General features: G+C 48.0%; 1 protein-coding gene across 1 annotated transcript; it reads right to left on the reverse strand.

Moving 5' to 3' along the window:
* LOC146183756 (uncharacterized) lies at positions 1–13,256 on the reverse strand. The gene is made up of 2 exons (XM_084608421.1): positions 12,440–13,256; positions 1–26 (listed from the first exon to the last, which is right to left on the reverse strand). The coding sequence occupies exons 1-2, from the start codon at positions 13,254–13,256 to the stop codon at positions 1–3; spliced, it is 843 nt and encodes a 280-aa protein (XP_084464547.1).
* Between the last annotated feature and the right edge of the window lie 2,313 nt (positions 13,257–15,569).

Genomic DNA, 15,569 nt, shown 5'->3' on the forward strand with positions numbered 1-15,569 from the left:
CTAGGATAAGTCGCGCATCGACCGTGCTGCGAAAGAGGCAAACCAGAGCAGTTTAACAGCACAGTGTAAGCGCAGTGGCTGTGGGTTCGGTGCACGGTGCACGATATATAAGTGGGTGGGGACACAGCGGGCCGCGCCGGTTCCAGATAAAGTCCCCTAGTTCGTCTAAGCCGTACGAGATGGCAGCTCGCTCAGCGGCCTGTGACATAGTGGGTGGCAATGCTTTCCAATGAAGAATACACGTTTTTGAGGGCCATTTTGTCGTAAACTGTAGCCTATAATGAGAGAAAAATATTTTCGCCGCACTGTTTTTGTCCAGGTCCATTAGTAAGCGCAGTTTTGTGAATCTGCGGCTTCGTGCATGCTTACATAAAAGCACTGAAAGTGAAGAATTTTTCGCGCGGAGTTTGAACCTGCTGCACGAATAAGCGGCGGCAGTTTTAAAACATAACATTAACCATTGGTCGTTTCGTTTGTTCTTTGATTTTGCTTCTTTGGTTTGCGCATCAGTGTGCCCGCACATCTTTTCGCCCTCTCCACACGCACTTGTTCGACTATTAGTTTGCTTCTTACCTTATTCCTTTCTTAAATTAGAGGTCCTTAACTGGGTTCTGCTAGCTCCCACTGAACACCCCCTCCCCCCTCACTTTCTCTATAAGGTCTATAGAAGATCAGATTAAGCTAAATGAATGTCTATCGGCTATCCATTCTTGGTGCACCAGATGAGGAATGAGACTCAATGCCACTAAAACAAAAAGCATAATTTTTAGCAACAAGAAAAAGCCACTAGATTTTCATACTTTAAAGCCAATGTCCCAGTCGAGAAAACTAATTATATAACATACCTAGGAGTGACACTATCAATCAATGTAAGCTGGGAACAGCACATTAAAAACATATGTCGTAAGGCCCAAAGAAAGCTGCATTTCCTCAGAAGAAGATAACGGAATGAAAAACCTAATGCATATAAAACGCTCGTCAGGCCAACCTTAAAGTATGCTAACATTATTTGGAGTCCACACCAGCAATATTTGATGGGCAAACTAGAACGCATTCAAAATTGAGCAGTACGCTTTGTATAGTCATACTTTTCTAGACATTCCAGCATAACAACATCAAGACTAAAAGTTCTGTACTTTATCACGGTAATTGGAATATATCAATAGAAACATACCTCCAGGAACCATTTCGTCACACTTCGGGAACTAACCATGGGAAAGCACTTCATCAACCCCTAAGCCATTTTAATGCTGATAAATACTCTGTTTCCATCGGCTATATCTAACTAGAACAAACTAACCTCGGCTGCTGTAAACTGCAACTCAGTTAAATCATTCACAGAACATGTCAATAGCATTGATTCATCAGTAATGTCACCGCGATAAAAGTATGATGCTGACTTTCATTTTCTATTTTTTGTAACTATACTTGTTTCCGTGCTGAACCCGCTATTTTCATTTCCCTGAATTGCCATCCTTACCACCACAATGCCGCTATGATGATGAATTCTTATTTTGTATTATATATGTACCCAACTTGTTCCCCTGTATTGCCTCCTTCGTATCCACTCCTTCATGGGCCCGAGAAGGGCCTGCAGTATTTGTAAATAAATAAAATAAAATATAAATAGGAACACAATGCTTGTCCTGTGTCCCTTTCATGTCCTTGTTTCTTTCGAGCTAAAACACCCTCTATACCTAATTCATTAAGCAGACATGTCTAGCTGCATTCGTGCCTACAAAATATGTCAATTTGCTCTTTAAGAAATGTCCTTGTTTGTGAGTGGACAAAAAACTGATAATTACGAGCCGATCTGCCCGTGTACGCGACTACTCCTTCCAAAAGGTGTCACTTGTGGCAGGTGAAGATAAAACTGATGTATACGAACGTAAGTTTCATTTTTTTTTTCAGGTCGAAGGCAAAACCTTCATATTTCAACCTTACAAACACGAACAGCACCGTGGTCGCCGATAGCCTACATCATGTCCTTATTTCCGGCAAAGGCAGCCCGGCAAACTGGACGACAAGATCATTCATATGGGGTTCTCTGTGCTTGTATGTGGTTTCTTGCTTGTTTTTGGAGCGCTATATACACACAACTAACCCGCCGACGTACTCTTTTTCAACTTTGTTCAGAGGACAGTCAAAGGCGCTAATTCCATCGGCTAACGTAGGCATGCCTTCGAGCGTTTTTGCGTGTTTTTGTTGTGCAAGGTGTGCTGGGTTCTGGCAGAAAATCCTTTCCGTCGTTTGAAAGAGCACTGAATGAGGGTGGGGGGGTCTAGTCTAGTAGTAGTAAAAAGCATTTGTACTTTACAATTTTTTTTTCAGAGTACGAGCACCTCAGCTCTGTCCCGAAAAGAAACGCACAGAACACGTTCACCCTATTTTGATTTCCGCTGTGCGTCCATCATTTAGTAGTCTCTACTCACGAGTTTTGCCAGTTAGCACAATGCACGCAAATATATATATATGTATATATATATATATATATATATATATATATATATATATATATATATATATATATATATATATATATATATATATATATATATATATATATATATATAGATTGTCACGCACTTCCCACGGTCCTTATTAAAGGAAGATGAGGTTTGGCGAGATAAGCAGAAGAAGATGAAGCTGGTTCTGCCCCGCTCTTGTGTCTATTCACTAGCGCAGCCTAAGATCTGTCTAAATAAATGTCGTAACAAGTGTGGTGGAGGTGCTGGGTAAAGATCACCACGGAACCTCTCCTACTTCGCCGGAGCAGAAGAATTGCTGGGCTACCCCCCCCTACGGACGGAGATGGCGCAAGCAGATCTTTCAACGCCGCCCATGCCAGCAGCACAACCGACCACCCCACAGCCTTATCGGAAACCCCGACACTTTTATGGCAAGCCTGGGGAAGACGTGGATGACTGGCTCACCCACTACAATCGGGTGAGCAAATACAACCGCTGGGATGCGAATACCAAGCTGGCGAATGCGGTATTCTTTCTTGAAGAAACTGCACTAACATGGTTTGACAATCATGAAGCATCCCTTACCACCTGGGATCGCTTCATGGAAGAAATGAGAGCGGGATTCGGCGATGCCGATGCTCGAAAAAAGAGCGCAGAACAGACTCTGGCTCAGCGAGCACAAGTACCGGGGGAGACCTGCACAACTTATATAGAAGAAGTCCTCAAGCTATGCAGAATAGTTGATGACCGAATGACAGAAGAAGACAAAGTGGGCCACCTCCTCAAAGGAATAGCGCAAGATGTGTGCAACTTTCTCATCTGTAAGGAGGATTTGAATACCATCGCTGATGTAACACGACACTGCCGCACGTTTGAATCTTTGAAGCGACGCCGTATCATTCCGATGTTTGGTCGGCTGCCTAATGTGACAACTGTCGCTAGTGTGGATGTGTCTGAAACGACAAGCCTGGCAGATACAATTCGCCAGATCGTCCGCGAAGAGTTTCGGAGGCATCAAGATATTGGGGGCCACGTCAGACCCGTCTACAGTGGCACCTCTTCGTCAGACAATAGCCCATCTTCTATCTGTTATGATCCCTCTGTTACGTCTCCTTCGGACACCCGATGCTCTGCTGCTCATCGCCCGAACATCCAGCCTCTCAACATCAACGCCTACAACAGCGAGCAATCTCGTCCTCCTCGTCGACCACATCCAGAGTATGAAGCGTTTAATACAAGCGACGATGAACCTTATTCATCGAACGAACGTGAGCCGCCAGTGTGTTATACCTGTGGAATGATCGGCCACATTTCCCGCTTTTGCCGCAACCGTCGTCCGTACCAGCAGTATCGCCGACAATGGGTGAACTCCCATAGAAGGCTTCCTGCTGACAATGATGATTCATATAGAAGAACAGCTGGCCGGAATGAGTACAGAACAACAGCTAACCGACAAGAACGCAGAATGGTACTGAACCGAAACGAATCACCGGCCTCTGACCGTAGCCTGACACCACCATCTCGGCGCCTACGACAATCCCCTTCTCCCCGACGACGGTCGCCACCCCCGGGAAACTAGTGAGTGCGGCCGATGGAGGTGAGGTCGCAAAAGATTCTAGCTTACCCATGCCTCTGCCCATTTCGATGTTAAAAAACCGAATTGAAGTGTTTGTGGACGGTGTATGTGCTATGGCATTGTTGGACACAGGTGCAATTATTTCTATTATAAGTCTCGCTTTTAAAAACTGCCTTGGTCGTAAAATTATGTTTGCTTGGGATAGTGCGACAACATTATGCGGTGTTGGTGGCGAACCGCTTAACCCACTTGGAGTCTGTTCCGTGAATCTTGTTATCGCCGGCCACACATTTCGAACTGAATTCGCAGTACTTACTCGATCAACGCATGACGTAATTCTTGGACTCGATTTTCTGGAGCAATGTGGGGCCACTCTCGCCTTTCGCAATGGAGACATTTCTGTGAGCACTCGAATTGAATCTGCTTTGCGTGAAAACTCGCGGACCCATCCTAGCACGCTTTCGGTTTCGGAAGACAGTCATTTCTGCAATGTCAGCAGAGTTTATACGAGTTGTTAGTTCCAGCTATGCCAGTGATGCGTTCGACGCTGTGGTTGAACCACTCACCCTCAACTGCGCGAAGAAAAGTATTCTGATTCCCCGCTGCATCATCGCAGTCATGAATGGCCATTCTTCTTTGTGGACGACTAACTGCTCTAACGAACCTGTTGTATTACCACGTGGTCTAAAACTTTCCAACTTTGACGAAGACACTTTTAAGTCAGTGGCCGTGCTCAGCACAGACAATTCCCAGCCTACCGTATGCTCAGAAGAAGATGAGAGAAAATTGCTTGCCATGATTAATGTATCCCTGCCAACAAGTGACCGTCACAGTTTAGTGGAAGTTCTGGCGAAACATACTGCGGCTTTCGATTTCTCTCGGGACTCGCCACCACGGATTCCCATTTCCTGTACTCAGCATCGAATCAATACAGGGACTGCTGATCCAATCCGCCAGAAGCCTTATCGTGTATACCCATCAGAGCGCCAAACAATCGAAGAACAAGTTCGTGACATGCTGCATAAGGGCATCATTCAGGAATCGTCTAGTCCGTGGGCTGCCCCTGTGATTCTAGTCAAAAAGAAAGATGGCACATGGCGATTTTGTGTTAATTATCGACGTCTGAATACTGTTACCAAGAAGGACGTGTATCCCCTGCCACATATTGATGACGCCATTGATTGCTTACATTCTGCCTCCTATTTTTCCTCAGTTGACCTGCGATCAGGCTATTGGCAGATCCCCATGCACCCGGAAGATAAAGAAAAGACGACATTCATCACCCCAGACGGGCTGTGTGAATTTAATGTGATGCCGTTTGGATTATGTAACGCTCCAGCCACGTTCGCAAGATTCATGGATACAGTTTTGCGCGGGCTGAAGTGGCACATTTGTATGTGTTATTTGGACGATGTAGTGATATTCGGGAAAACTTTTCATGAACACAACAGTCGATTAGAGGTTGTCTTGGAGTGTATTGAGAAAGCTGGTCTGGTACTCAATTTCAAGAAATGTCGTTTTGGAGAATGCCAGACTGTGGTACTTGGACATCTTATAGACAAGGATGGAATCAGGCCTGATCCGAAAAAGATCGAAGCTGTCACTTGTTTTAAACCGCCGAAATCGTTAAAACAGCTCAGGAGTTTTTTTGGGCTTTGCTCCTATTTTCGGCGTTTTGTTCCGAAATTTGCTGATCTAGCATATCCCCTTACTTGTCTTCTGCAAAAAGATGTGCCTTTCAAGTGGACTGCCGATTGTGACTCCGCCTTTCATCAGTTAAAGTTTATTTTGACATCAGGACCAGTACTACGCCACTTCTGTCCATCAGCTCCAACAGAACTTCACACTGACGCCAGTGCAGTTGGAATTGGTGCTGTGCTCATACAGCGCCACAATGGCGATGAACATGTCGTTGCGTATGCAAGCCGTTCTTTGAGCAAGGCTGAGCGTAATTACACAGTAACTGAACAGGAATGCTTAGCTGTTGTATTCGGTGTGCAACGGTTTAGGTCATATCTTCATGGATGTGCATCTAAAATTGTGACCGACCATCATTCCTTATGTTGGCTTGTAAACCTTCGTGACCCCTGTGGACGCCTTGCGCGGTGGGCTTTGCGCCTTCAAGAATTCAATTTTACTGCGTCTTTTAAGAGTGGTCGTAAGCACGGTGATGCTGACTGCTTGTCACGGTTGCCACTGGAAACTACTGATTGCGACAATGAGGTCTTGGATGAATATATAGCTGCTATCTCTACAAGTTTCCCTGATGTTGGTGAATTCAAGATTGCGCAGCGGCACGACAACGAGTTGGCGCCGCTTTTTGAGGCAGCAAAATCCCGGAACCCTACGACCTCATTCTGCATTCGTGACGGTGTACTATACAAGAAGAACTACTCGTCAGTAGGTGCGCGGCTTCTTCTGGTAGTTCCTACAAGTCTTAGATGTCAGGTTCTTCGGGTAATGCACGACGATGCCACAGCTGGACACTTGGGTTTCGCAAGGACATTGCACAGGACTAAAGAACGTTTTTATTGGCCGAAGATGCGTCAACTACTCAACGTTATGTGGCCAGCTGCCTCCAGTGCCAGCGTTTCAAGCACCCAACCTGCTCACCGCCGGGTCATCTTCAGCCTATAACGCCACCACGAACCCCATTCGAACAGGCGGGAATTGATCTTCTAGGACCGTTTCCCCGTTCCTCCAACGGAAACCGCTGGGTCATAGTGTGCGTAGACTACCTCACGCGGTACTGTGAAACTGCTGCTATACCGTCAGCCACTGCTTCTGATGTCTCGGCGTTCCTCCTACGGTCCATCATTCTTCGACATGGGCCTCCTCGTGTGTTAATAAGCGATCGTGGCCGACAGTTTACGGCAGAAGTTGTAGAAGAACTTCGCCTCTGCTCATCCCATTTTCGCCATTCAACTCCTTACCACCCACAAACAAACGGTCTTACCGAACGCACCAATCGGACGCTTAGCAATATGCTCGCAATGTATGTCGACTCCCGCCACAAAAACTGGGATGAAGTCCTTCCGTTTATAACATACGCATTTAACACTGCTAAGCACGAAACGACAGGCTACAGTCCGTTTTCTCTTCTCTATGCACGACCTCCCCGAAGCACTTTGGACACGTTTCTGCCTTTCTGACTCCCTGCTGAAACTCCACTAGCGCATATTCTCTCTTTGGCTGAAGAAGCTCGTCGACTCGCTAGACTTCGCACTCTAGCCTCCCAGGAACGCTACAAGCAACGCTACGACAAGCGTCATCAAGATGTTAATTATGTCCCTGGTGACTTGGTGTGGCTTTGGACGCCATTGCGAAAGCGCGGCTTGTGCCAGAAACTGTTGCACCACTATACTGGACCTTTCGTTGTATTGGAACGCCTCAGCGCAGTAAACTTTGTTGTCTCTCTTGTGACCACCCAAGGGCGTCGTTCTCGGAAGACTCAAGTAGTCCACGTGGCCCGCATGAAGCCCTTCTATCAACGTGACGAACCTTGACTCGCCCGGCGGGCATCGTCTGCGAAGGGGGCAGTGTCACGCACTTCCCGCGGTCCTTATTAAAGGAAGATGAGGTTTGGCGGGATAAGCAGAAGAAGATGAAGCTGGTTCTGCCCCGCTCTTGTGTGCTATTCTCTAGCGCAGCCTAAGATCTGTCTAAATAAACGTCGTAACAATATATATATATATATATATATATATATATATATATATATATATATATATATATATATATATATATATATGAATGAAAGAATGCGACAGTCGGCGAGGCCAAGGAAAGCATTGGAGATTCTAGATTCTACTTTGTCTTATTTTTTAAAATTTTTACTTCGATAATCACATAAATTAGTAATGTAATCTGTTCAGGGGAAAGATAATTAAACACAAAGTAGAAGAAAAAACAACGTGCCGATAGTGGGATCCGAACCCACGACCTCCGAATATCGCGTCCGGTGCTCTTCCAACTGAGCTACATCGGCCGCTGTCCCCCTGCTACTTTCTTGGGTATTAATGTTGTCTCTATACGAACCTTGAGAGTGTTCACCAGCGCCACCCTCAACCAAAGCGGCGGACGTGGAACGTCCTGTGCTACCGCCAGCGTCACGTAGGACGTGATCAATAGCGAGGGCGAAAGCTGTGCTAGAACCCTCTTACGCTACCTGTGGCTACAAGAGTGCCAGAACTGAGACCCCCGTAAGCTACAAGCAGATAAATGAAGGGGAAATGAGGGTGCTCGTTATAATACATGAATGAAAGGAGGCAACAGTCGGCGAGACCAAGGAAAGCATTGGGTATTGTACTTTGTCCTATTTTTTTTTAAATTTTTACTTCGATAATCACATAAATTAGTAATGTAATCTGTTCAGGGGAAAGATATATATATTGTTACGTGGAAGGTTTACAGTCCCAAAGCTGTCCGCACAACTAACGTTGATGAGGGCACCGATTTCACAACACTTAGCGTCGTCGTCTTCTCTGAGTCTATTGCACTCCTTCATCCTCATCACGAACAGCGAATACAGCTAAGTAACACTACCCCCCGCGGGAAAAGCACAGTCCCGGTGCGATCTATGTTAGCGAAATAGAACGTTGATAATTGGGCTTTAGACGGGACACATGCACTATTTCGGAGGTTGGAGCTGTGGACGGGGACTTCGGAACCACAGATTCAACTTCGTAGGTGACGTCGGTCACAGGGCGCAAAACACGGTAAGGGCCAGTGTAATGGGGCAAACGTTTTTCACACAAGCCCACTCGACGGCGCGGGAGCCACAGCAAAACGAGAGATCCAGGAGTGTAGTGGACATCACGGTGTCGGCTGTCGTACCGGATCTTTTGGGAGTCTTGGGATGCAGAGAGCCTGGCATGAGCTATCCGGCGGGCATCATGAGCGCGGATGACGGCATCACTGGTGTAAGTACTGGTAGCGTCTGCCGCGGGTAGAGAGGTGTCGAAGGGTAGTAACGGGTGTCGGCCAAATAATAAATAAAATGGGGAGTATCCAGCGGTAGAATGGACAGATGAATTGTAGGCGAATGTGACAAAGGGGAGATGACGGTCCCAATCTCGATGGTCGTCAGACACATACGTGGCCAGCATGTCTGTGAGGGTACGGTTTAGAAGTTCCGTGAGGCCGTTGGTCTGGGGGTGATATGCGGTGATGAATTTGTGGCGGACGGAGCACGAACGGAGAATTTCGTCCACTACTCGCGACAGGAAACAGCGGCCGCGGTCAGTTAGTAGTTCAAGAGGAGCACCATGATGAAGAATTACGTTTTCTAGAAGGAAGTCAGCGACGTCTGTGGCGCAGCTGGTCGGGATGGCTCGGGTAATAGCATACCGAGTAGAGTAATCGGTGGCGACGGCGATCCATTTGTTCCCCAAGGTAAAAGCTGGAAAGGGGCCAAGGAGGTCAACGCCTATACGGGAAAACGGGTCAGTTGGTATGGGTATCGGCTGCATATGACTTGAAGGCAAAATTGTGGGCTTCTTCCGACGCTGACACAGTTCACATGCGGCAATGTACTGCTGGACAGAGCGGTAGAGCCCCGGCCAGTAGAAACGTCGGCGCAGGCTGTCGTATGTGCGAGAGACACCCAAGTGGCCAGCCGTGGGAGCATCATGGAACTGTTCAAGGATGGTGGAATGCAGGTGTTGGGGAACGACGAGCAAAAGGTCTGTGCCATCTGGTCGCATATTACGTCGGTATAGGATGTTCTCGTGGAGCACAAATAAGGCTAGAGATGGGTCACGGCGGTAGGAGGTAAGACGGAGGATAATGGAATGCAGAGAAAGATATAAGTGCTGTTCCTTGGCAATGTTAGCAAAGGCGGAGACAGACAAGACACATGCATCATCGTCAGTGTCTGTAGGACTAGGGTAGTCGACGGGATGACGTGACAAACAGTCTGCATCTTGGTGAAGCCGGCCGGACTTGTAGACGACGGAAAAGGTGTATTCTTGTAATCGTAGCGCCCAGCGCCCCAAACGGCCAGCAGGATCTTTGAGAGAGGAAAGCCAGCACAAGGCATGATGGTCTGTTATCACAGTAAAATGGCCGCCAAAGAAATAAGGGCAGAATTTCGTAATAGCCCAGACAAGCGCCAGGCACTCTCGCTCTGTAATAGAATAATTTTGTTCGGGTGTTGAGAGGAGGCGGCTGGCATACGCAATCACCCTTGTACGGCCGTGTTGTGGCTGAGCGAGTATAGCTCCCATTCCATGGCCACTTGCATCGATACGGAGTTCAGTATTGGAGGAAGGGTTGAAGTGGGCCAAGACTGGTGGAGTAGTTAGAGCAGCAATAAGCTCTGAGAAAGCTGCAACTTGTTGAGGCCCCCAATAGAATGAAACGTCTTTCTTGAGGAGTTGTGTGAGCGGACGAGCAAGGACTGCGAAGTTCGGGAAGAATCGTCGGAAATAGGAACAAAGGCCAATAAAGCTTCGGACATCGCTGGATGAACGCGGAGTGGGAAAATCTCTGACGGCATGTATCTTGTCAAGGTGAGGCTGAACACCGGAAGCATTAACCAAGTGACCAAGCACTTTGATTTCCCGATGGCCGAAACTTCATTTCTTTGAGTTGAGTAGAAGGCCGGCGCGGCGGAAAAGCTCGAGATTGGTAGAAAGGCGAAAGAGGTGGCTGTCAAAAGTGGACGAGAAAACAATGACGTCGTCTAACATAGACAAGTCGCCCACTTGAAGCCGCGCAGCAATGAGTCCATCATCCGTTCGAAAGTTGCAGGGGCGTTACTTAGGCCAAAAGGCATGACTTTGAATTGATAAAGGCCGTCAGGGGTGATGAACGCTGTTTTTTCACGGCCTCTCTCGTCGACAGACATCTGCCAGTAGCCGGAACGAAGGTCGAGGGATGTAAAGTAGCTGGCTCCGTGCAAACTATCAAGCGCGTCGTCGATGCGCGGAAGAGGATATACATCTTTTTTGGTTATCTTATTCAAATGACGGTATTCAACGCAGAATCTGCAACTGTTATCCTTCTTCTTGACCAACACGACAGGGGATGCCCAGGGGCTTCTGGAAGGCTCGATTATGTCGTTCTCTAACATCTTTTTGACCTCCGTTTGAATGACGCGTCGCTCGGCAAGCGAAACACGATATGGCCACCTGTGAATAGGACGGGCGTCACCGGTGTCAATGCGGTGGGTGACAACTGTCGTTTGACCCAGTGGGCGGGTACCGAAGTCGAAAAGGTCACTGTAGGTAAACAAGAGCTTGTGTAACTCAGCGGCGAATTCAGGTTGCAGATCAGCTGCAATCATGCTGTTAAGTGGATCATGATGCGATGTGGACGACTAGAGGTTGTTGGCAGGGACGGCAGTTGTATGATCTGTAGACAGAGCTGAAATGGCACAATCGGTAATCGGGGACAGCGCAGCTAATGAAATTCCTTTGGGCAGAACTTGAGTTGAAAAGCTGAAGTTAAGGACAGGGAGAGTGGTGCGGTTCTGGGAGATGTGCACAATTAGATGAGGAAGGGTGACGTGTCGCTGCAGCATGACATCAGTAATGGGACAAGCGAGATAATCGCCATCTGGGACGGGTGGAAATGGCGACATAGGGGTGTAATACAGCAGTTTCAGGAGGAAGGCGGCTAGACTGTGCTGATCGAAGGCGGGGCGAGCAGGAGGGGTCTTCAGAGCAAAGCGGAAGGTCCAAGCGAAGTAGGCCGCTAGAGCAGTCACTAAGAGGAGAGTGGGCTGTTAAGAAGTCAATGCCAAGTATAACCTCGTAGGGTATTCATGTAGGACGGTGAACAACACTGGGGCATGACGGTCAGCAATTGTAACTCGCGCCGTACACATGCCAACCACGGCAGCAGGGCTGCCATTGGCGACGCGAACTGTGGACGAGACGGCTGGACGAGAAGGACTTTCTTGAGGTGACGGCGAAATGAGGAGCTGAGAACGGACAGTTGGGCGCCTGTATCAATTAGAGCAGAAACGGGAACTCCATACAGAAGGACCTCGATACGGTTATTTTTTAGGGCAGGGTTCAACAGAGGTTTTTCGGTCCGGGTCATAAATGCAGCGTCACCTCCGGGAGCTGCATTGGCTAGTTTTCCGGTACGTGTCCAGAATATGATGGTGGCGAACTGCGGCGAGGAAGAGGAGAACGCGAACGTCGTGCTTGCGGGGATGGTGAACGGTTGGCAGCACGGACAGTGGAACCGGGGTCAGCAAGGGTCTGGTCGGGGCGAGGTGGGGAATAGCGAGGGGCATAGTCTCCGCGGCGGTCGACGTAGGTGTACTGACGAGATGGCGTGTACCAGCGACTACGGCAGTGGCGGGAAATGTGGCCAACACGAGAACAAGTAAAACAGATGGGGCGATTGTCGTGGGTAAGCCATTCATTTGGGTTGCGGTAACGATATCGGGGCGAGAAAGCGGCGTTGGTTGAGGTGGCAGCAATTACTGGAGGGGCAGGTCCTGAATCCGTGGTGTCGGTGGTGCTGGTAGAAGGGAGGCCCATATTCGCAACCTCTTGGCGAACAACAGCCTTAATAAGTGATATGGTAGCCAGGGTGTTGTCGGGTGTATGCGACAGCGAGGCCGCGGGAGTCATTGCCTCAAGCTCTTGGCGGACAATGCTTGTCAAAGTGCTGTCGTTAGCAGGCGGTCGAGGAGCCGGGATATCGATACAGGCGGAGCTAGCAGCCGTGTTTGGCAGCCGGTCGAAACGGTGAGATATGCGCCTCTGGTTCGCCTGCTCGAAACTTCGGCACACCTGTAGCACAGAGTCCACGGTGGAGCAATCCCTGCACAACAGGAGGTTGAAGGCATCGTCGGCAATGCATTTTACTGTGTGGCCGACTTTATCCTCCTCAGTCATGCCTTGGTCGACTTTGCGGCATAGAGACAGGACGTCTTGGATGTAAGTGAGATAAGACTCCGTAGACGTTTGGGCGCGAGAGGCGAGCGCTTTTTTGGCGGCAATGTGGCTGCCAATAGGCTTTCCGAATAGGTCGTGCAGCTTCTGTTTGCAAATATCCCAAGGTGTTAGCTCGTCTTCGTGGGTTTCAAACCACACCCGCGCGGTCCCAGCCAAGTAAAAGATTACATTTGCGAGCATGAGCGTGGCATCCCACCGGTTATGCTTGCTCACGCGCTCGTATAGGGCTAGCCAGTCGTCCACATCGACGTCGTTGGTCCCGCAGAAGGTTCCGGGGTCACGGCGGTGGGCCATTACAACAGCAGGTGCGGCGGCTGTAGAGGTAGAGGCGTCTGTAGTGATTGTGGTGGTTCCGATGTGGCGGCCGCTGCGGAGGTCCAGCTTGTGACAGGGGATCGAATAGATTCACCTCCACCGAGAGATGTTACGTGGAAGGTTTACAGTCCCAAAGCTGTCCGCACAACTAACGTTGATGAGGGCACCGATTTCACAACACTCAGCGTCGTCGTCTTCTCGGAGTCTGTTGCACAACAGACAATTTCTTGGTTGTAAATAATTCATCAGTTAATTAGTAAAGTTTTCTAATACATATAATATTGACTTTAGATCATAAATGTGATTTCCAAAGTTAGAGAGCCCGTAAAGACACCACCACTCCATTTATATGCGATAGTGCACGACGCATTTTTTTTCCGAATTCTAAAGAAAGCCCGCAAATTACAAAAATACGAGGGGGTGCTGAGAGGTTCTTGGCTTTGCACAGAAAGAATGTACTCAGAGTTTTAAAAGTGCACATTTATTCAACATATTCCTTCCCGAGTCCGATGCCTTTGTTGCAGCGTTCTTTCAGCTTTACTACTCCATTTAAAAACACATGTGACAGGTCATCAAACTAGCTTTCAACAGCAACTTTGACGTCAACAATGTCATCAAAACGTCAAAATGACGACCCTTCAGATGTTTCTTCAAGTTGAGAAACAGATGGTAGTCAGGAGGAGTCAGGTCAGGTGAATAGGTGGATGCTGGACCAAATGAAAACCGAGGGCCTTCAGTTTGACAGCCACAACTTTTGGCGTGTGTGCAGGTGCATTGTCCTGCAACAAAAGGATTCCTTTGTTCAGCTTTCCCCGGCGTTTCATCTTAATTGCCTCTTTCAGCTTGTCGAGGAGGGCGGGGTAATATTCTCCGCTTATACTACAGCCCTCAGGTAGGTATATTCCACCAACAGAACACCACCTTTGTCCCAGAAAATGGATGCCATGACTGTTTTGACCAATTTCTCGACACGGAATTTCTTCGGTCGAGGGAACACACTGCTGTGCCATTCCTTTGACTGTTCATTGGTTTCTTGATCGTAAATGTGAAGCCATGTTTCATCCTCAGTCATTAATCTACCCAAATTGTCTTTTGTAGAATCAAAATGGACCAAAACAGCTCTGGATGCCTCAGCTCGAGCCTCCTGCTGTTCACTGTTCAAACATTTCGGCACCCACTTCGCTGAAACCTTGCGCATGTCTAAGGGATTGGTAATAATAAAACCAACGTGTTCCCGGGAGATGTCCAGTATCTGGGCTATCTTTTTGGCGCATATTCACCGATCCTCAAGAATCGGCTTATGGACAGAATCGTTTTTGCCGGGTCTGTTGAGGTTGTTGGGCGCCCACTAGGAGGCTCAACTTCAACACTGAAATTCTCTGTCTTGAAACGAGCAACCCAGGTTTTGACAGTGCTGTAGGAAGGAAATTTCTCCCCTAGTGTTTGTGGCATCTCACTGTGAATGTCCTTTGCAGACTTTCCCTGCAGAATCAAAAACTTCATCGCGACCCGTAACTCCACAGAAGTGAAACTTGCTTCCGCCTTTGCTATATCACGTTCTAAATGAAATTAAAAATAGTTATAAAAATCAGAAACATCTGATACTTACGAAGTTACATAACAAGATATGTTTTTTTATGGTACCAAACTAATGTTTCAATTCGACATCAAAGAGGGCGAAGCCGGGAACTTCTCAGCACCCCCTCGTAATCACGTGACTGGCGCATTTCCGCGCCACGATTGCCCTGCTCTCAGCCGTGGATTGAGTGAACCAAAATCACCTTCGGCCGTGTCTCGCTAGCCAAGTTCCAGCACGTTAGGCAGATACGCCGACAATCGCTGCAGTCCCCTGAGCCCGCTCACCCCGCTATCTGAAACTTGTACCGTCACATGCGCCCGTCACATGGGCGAAGAAACCACCACAGATATATCGGCCTGCCACTGCAAGCCATGGCCGTAGCTGAATGTGTTCGCTCAAGCCACCATTGAGAGCAGCGCAATCGAGGCGCGCGAATTCGCTAGTCACGTGATTGTTTTTGTAATTCGCGGGCTTCCTTTTGGAGCTCGGAAAAAAAGATACACGTGAGGCTTTCTTTATACCAAATAAACGGATTGGGTGTTTCTGAAGGTGCTCTGCAACTTTGCAAATCACATTTACTGTCTAAACTCAACAGTAAGTATATCAGTTCAGAAACAAAGAATTACCAGTGGTGCGCTAACCGACTGGTAGCTGTATAAAACTGACTTCCCTGGCCTATCTGAAATATTGAATTATATAACCCTTCGTCCAAG

This window comes from Amblyomma maculatum, chromosome 7, assembly GCF_055883805.1.
Source record: "Amblyomma maculatum isolate TAMU_Amacu chromosome 7, ASM5588380v1, whole genome shotgun sequence".
Lineage (NCBI taxonomy): Eukaryota > Metazoa > Arthropoda > Arachnida > Ixodida > Ixodidae > Amblyomma > Amblyomma maculatum.

Bases quoted from the DNA above. Each gene is read 5' to 3' on its own strand.
- LOC146183756 (XM_084608421.1), bottom strand. From the start codon at position 13,256: ATGGCCCACCGCCGTGACCCCGGAACCTTCTGCGGGACCAACGACGTC. The intron at 27-12,439 runs GTTACCGCAACC...CCTCTTTCGCAG, and splicing joins CGCTTTCTCGCCCCGATATC to CACGGTCGATGCGCGACTTA.